The sequence below is a fragment of the Pinus tabuliformis genome, chromosome Q, assembly GCF_031772625.1.
Source record: "Pinus tabuliformis cultivar Carrire ecotype Pingquan chromosome Q, CPIR1, whole genome shotgun sequence".
NCBI lineage: Eukaryota > Viridiplantae > Streptophyta > Pinopsida > Pinales > Pinaceae > Pinus > Pinus tabuliformis.
Window position 1 is genome coordinate 664,840,673 of NC_142296.1, and position 6,000 is coordinate 664,846,672.

Below are 6,000 nucleotides of genomic sequence, written 5' to 3' on the forward strand. Positions count from 1 at the left end.
ATGTCCAGCAGAAGAAATCAATTTTGGGAAGAGAGGGGGAGTCCCAAATAAAATGCCATTGAGCCGGGTTTGGGGGAACATTCGGGATGGCCATGATGCTTTTGTATCCTTCAGCAGCAGAATACGAGCCTGTGACAGATCCCCACCCTCGTTTGTCTTTTGCTGAAGCTTTTACAGGGGCTTTCCCTTGTAGCTTATCCAATAGAACAGAGGCTTCACCCTCCAGCCACTGAGGGACCTCCCCCAAATGCCAGCTTTCCCAGAGACCATCCTCCGACCAAGAGGAGATATCCCAAAGAGTGTTCAGGTTGCGATCTTGAAGCCAGTCTCTGATATTGGAGATTTCTTCCTCCTGATTCAACGGTTGGTCACCTAGAATAGGATCATCCCAAATTCTTATTTTTCGCCCATTACCTGGAATCCAATACAGTTTATGACTAAAATGTTCCCAAGCTTTGATGCAGAGATTAAAAACAGGAGAACCTTTGGTGGAGCGAGGCGGATGATCCAGACATCTGAGGCGCTTCCCATGGAAATATTTTCTCCACAGGACCTTCTTGCTCCAACTAATTTTCCCAGAGATAATGTCCCAGAGCAGCTTGGTTCCCAAGGCCAGATTTTGAGCAGCCAGATCGCGGATTTGTAATCCTCCTTCCATAAATGGTTTTTTAATAGTATCCCATTTAACAAGGTGCAGCCTTCTTTCGTTGTTTTTCCCCCCTTCCCACAGGAAGTGCCTGAGAAGAACTTCCATCTTGTTGATGAAGGTTTTAGGGGCCAGGAGGATAGAGTGCTGATATAACAGTAGACTTGAGAGGACCGCTTTCATCAAAATGATCGTCCCCGCGTTATTCAGCCATGAAGCTCCCCAGGCATGAATTCTGTTTTTGATCTTGTCCAGCAAGGGCGTCCAATGGGAAACTTTGGAAATGGTCCTGAAGATAGGGATCCCCAGGTATTTGAAGGAGTCCCAGTCCCAGGACCCTTCCATATGGAGAATCCTTGCAATATCAGATAGTTCCTTGACCGAGCAATTCCAGCCATAGACTGTGCTTTTTGTATAATTGATCTTGCTGCCCGAGACTTCTCTGTAGCTGTCCAGCTCCTTCTTGAAGGATTTTGCAGAGTTTATGCTTGCCCCACCCAACAAAAGCGTATCATCGGCAAATTGAGCATGATTTATGTCTTTGACCTGATGAACCATTCGGAGTCCAGGAAGGATTTGAGTCTGGAGGTTATGGTCCAGTTGAAAGCTGAGAACTGAGGCTTGGATCGCGTAAAGAAGCGGGGACAAAGGGCAACCTTGTCTGAGGCCCCTAGAGGCTTGGAAGAAGTCTGAAGGACGCCCATTTACTAAAGGCGCAATCCAAGGAGAGGCAATGCAGGCTTTTATCCAATTAATGATAGCTGGAGAAAAGCCCATTTTTTCCATAACCATAAACAGGAATTCATGTTTTACCCTGTCAAACGCATTTGCCAGGTCAAGCTTAATCACCATACCTTTCTCCTTTCGATGATAGCTTGAATGAACAGCTTCTTGCACCAGCACTATATTGTCAAGAATTTTCCTCCCTTTGATGAAACCACCTTGATTTTCCGGAATAATGGAAGGTAGGATTTTTTTGAGGCGGTTGGCTATAAAGCCAACATTTGTTAACCTGTGAAGGATTGTGCAAATATTTAAGGCTTTGCATGTTCATTTAAGGGTTTATAATATTTATCTTAGGATTTATATACCTTGGTTTTATAATCTTTCTCCCTTAGGTTTATTATTATTCACTTGGGTTTATAATGCTATTAACCCCTTGTCCCTTGGGTTTTTAATGCTAGACATTCACAAACCCCTTTGGTTTGTGTTTCACTTCATATTATAATCTGTTGGGTTTCTAGTATAAAAACCCCAAGGAACGATGTTATAAACTCAAGGGAATAATATTAAACCCTATATTAAATTTATTGCGATTTTGATAGTGCAATAATGTCCCTTGTCATTATTGTTGTCTTGTGTAAAATTACTATACATATATACATTAATATACATTTGTGTGCATAATACTAATGTATATGTTCTTAAGTACATTAATATACACAATAGTGTATATATAGTTAAGTACATTAATGCACATTTGAATACATTGATATACATTGTATATAAATGTATAAGTTCATATACAATATTGTATATTGATATGTATTTATAAATGTGGTCTATTCTTATTTATCAACCACATTATTAATGTGATTCTGCTAGTAATAATAACTATACCAAATTTAAATCTTTCAATTATATAGCTTTCAACATAATTATTTTAAGAAAATTGATCGAATTTTTTTAATTGGATTGTTAAAATTGTAAGTTTTAGTAGTCAGAATTACAATATTACAATTAATTTAATTACCATTTTTTTAATTATGAATATTAAATTGTTTAAATGAATTTTTTAAGTTACAAACATACCAAAATTATTTTCATAGTATCGAAACAGCGATAGCTGATCAGCTGGGACTTTTGCAACATGAATAAATAAACTCCTATTGGATCATGTGTTTCAAACCGGACCAACCCAGGCAAATTTTTATTGATTATATTGACAATTTAGTAGGAATGGGTTACTGTCAGGTTGGCCCAACGCTTTCTGACAGCAACGCGCTCCCACAGCAATAAATGAACTGAAAAAGCCTGCGTGTATTTATATCGAATTCATGTAACTAGCAGCTCAAACGAGTTCACCTCTGAAGCGTCTGCGTTTCTCTGGCTGGTCCTTGGTTCTGCTCATATTCTTGAAGTCCAATTCGTGTTCCTTGTATCTGATCTTGCAGGCATTCTATTTTCATTACTTTCATATTGTGATTTTTTATCTGAAGATTCATGGCAACTACTTTGACCAGTTCGATCAGGACCGGGGCTACTCTGATTCCTTCCACCCACCAAAACCAGGCAAGAATTTTGTCAATGACATTCTTAAATAATTGAAAAATAATTGAAGAATTAGAACACAATATATCATATATGGAGTTCTATTTTGATTCAAATTTTGCGTAGTTTCATGAAGTTTAGAACCTTCCGTTTCAAATTCTGCATGATTTCTTGGAGTTTCTGAACCTTTTATTTGATGTGTAATCGAGGTTTTGGGTCAAAGATGCTTGGGTATTGTTTGCTAAAAACGCATTTAGCTCAAATTTTTATTTGGGTGAGGTTGTATGGTTTGCATGGTGTATTTGAAACGTGCTGCATGGATTGAAGCATCAGTCAATGTGGATCGAACCTATGACCCAATCAGAAATTTCGCTAATGGGAATCCTGCTTTGAGAGGTTGTTTGAGTGAACTCGTCACCCTGGTTGCGCTGTTCAATACATCGTTGCAGCTAGCGTGTATTACTGGCCATATCTAGTAGTAGCTAAAAAAATATAAGAGCTAGCCTTCATAATCAAATCTTCAAAATCAGATTACACATAAGGATCTAATTACTTTTAAATATTAAAGTCATATTTACTTTTAAAGCATATTTCTATCATGAAAATTAGGCATCTTTGAACATTAAAGTTGTATCTTATTTATTCTAAAATAGTCCAAGTGGAGTCATGAAAAATCATTTATTTGTAGAATAAATAAATGGATTTTTCATTGTTAATGTATTAAATTCGATATCTGGAAAAAGATAAATTTTAATATTTTTTAAGTTTTGAAATATTTTAAATTATATATATATATATATATATATATATATATATATATATATATATATATATATATATATATAATTTTAATTTGTTAAATAATAAAATCATAAATTTTATGAAGTATAGTTATTTAGTATTTATTGATTTATTTGGATGATTATTTGAAACTTTAATTTATAGTTTTCTTTTCTTCTAAATTGCTAATGGATTGGTAAGACTCATCACCTCAAGCTGTGCATGAATGAAGTGGGCTGATCCAATGGAAACATAGTAGCAGTATAATTATTAAAATGGATGAATGTGGGTTAGTTAATGGTATTTTAATTTATGATATTTTGTTAGAGATCTTGGTTGTTTTAGAATTGATTGGAGAATGGAGATTTTATATAGATTTATTTTTATGGATATAAAATAAAATTAATTTTAAATTGAATATGATTTTTGTTTATGATCAGTATTTTTATATTTTATAATATATATATATATATATATATATTAAATTTTAGGAAATTATGTAAACAATATTTTCATTACAACTTATCATACATAAAAATTGAATCCAAATATTGTATTGAGATGGAGCAAATGCAAATATTTTTCTAAAACACCTATAATAAACACTCTTTATTTAATATGAATTAATAAAATCTCTTATTCTATACTTCCTTATTTATTTAATTTTTTTTAATGAATTATTTAATTACAATAAATCACTAAAGTCTATCCTCGAAGCTTTTTTAAAAGTCTAAGCTTATTTTTACTATTGATTTTTTAATTATGATAAATCTAAAAACACTTCATGTACACGGAAAAAAAATCATTTACATTTTTGCCGTATGTAAATTAGTTTTTGTGTATTTAAAGTAAATGGTTGACTGTTCTCCCTCTTAATTGGATATTGAAATTTACTATTAACAGAAATTTAAGAAAATAATATATATTTTCTAGGATTTCATTAGAAATTATGTCATCTTTGAGAGGGCATTTGTTTCTATATTCATTGTTGTTCTTGATTTTCTTTGTTATGAATCTGTAAGTATCTATTTACATAAAAGCTACTCCGTGCATAGTACTTTCTAACAGATTCTTCATGACTTCTTGTCAGGTTGGCAGTAGATTCGTGGGACTGAAGGCGGTGTCTTTTACTCCACAAAAACGGGCTTTTCCTTCACTGCAATCGACCTCAACCTCTTCCTCTGCTTCCCGTGTGTTTTGTGTGGTATGATTAATTATTTCCTTTCTGTGTGGTACTCTTATAATTATCCTGTTCTAACTATTTATTTGTATGGTGGTTCCTTTGCACTTCTTCAATTATGATTTGTCCATTTCTAAACAGAATTTACATTTACTGATTTTTTATTTTAAGCGTAGATTTCTAAATATTTTTAAATCACATAGATAAATTAATATTTTGATTTGATTTTTATCAATCAAGTTTCAAAATATCTCTAAAATTTACAATTAAATTCATTTCAATTTTCAATTTAAAATGATCGGCTCCACTTTTTGAACAGGCCAAACCGGAGACAGTGAGAAAAGTATGTGAAGTTGTGAAAAAGATGTTGGCATTGTCCGACGATGTCTCGGTGACACCCGAATCTAACTTTTCTGAAATGGGGGCCCATCCCCTTGGTATGGTATCTTTTTTCTTTTGTGCACAACAAGTATTTGGTGTTTTAGACCATAATTTTGTGTTTCTGCACTAACAATCACATGTTCTACTCTCAGCTGGAGATACTAATGGTTCTGGAGGACGAATTTGAAATCATCGTACAGGAGGAGAAGGGACGTTCAGACAATATCATAACCGTGCGGGCGGTAGCGGATAAGATAGAGAAATATTTGGAAGAAAGTAAAAGTAGCTTGAGGGCATAGCCACCCAAATACCGTCACTCTTTAGTAGGGGATTTACACTATTTTTTATCTATTTATTAGGGAGTTGGGCTATTTAGGGGATTTACACAAAGTTCAAATACATCTTAATTTTTAATGAATTTATATATGTTGATGTCATTTAGGTGTGTGCTTGACATGGCATGTTATTGATTTTTCATAATGTTTTTCTTTTTTTCTTTTTTTGATATCTTGCTGAATCAGCAACGGCAGTGGTATCATACTCGCGTTACACGGGGTCGAGGTATCATACTCGCGTTACACGGGGTCGAATCCCACTGGCTGCCGCAATAACAGCTAGGAGGAACCACCCAACCTGCAAAGAATGGCCCCTAAAGATAAGATGAGACTTGAACCCATGACCCGCACAACAACACGTATGACTTAACAGACCCTTCGCTAACCACGAGACCAAACCCCTGTGA

General features: G+C 34.5%; 1 protein-coding gene across 1 annotated transcript in view; it reads left to right on the top strand.

Moving 5' to 3' along the window:
• Positions 1-5,561, top strand: part of LOC149221297 (acyl carrier protein 1, chloroplastic-like) — a 190,828-nt gene extending 185,267 nt beyond the window's left edge. The window contains exon 4 of the mRNA XM_089382948.1: positions 5,411-5,561. Coding sequence (XP_089239074.1) covers positions 5,411-5,557 — 147 coding nt within the window. The 3' untranslated portion in view covers positions 5,558-5,561. The remainder of the gene's footprint in view (positions 1-5,410) is intronic.
• The last annotated feature ends 439 nt before the right edge of the window (positions 5,562-6,000 follow it).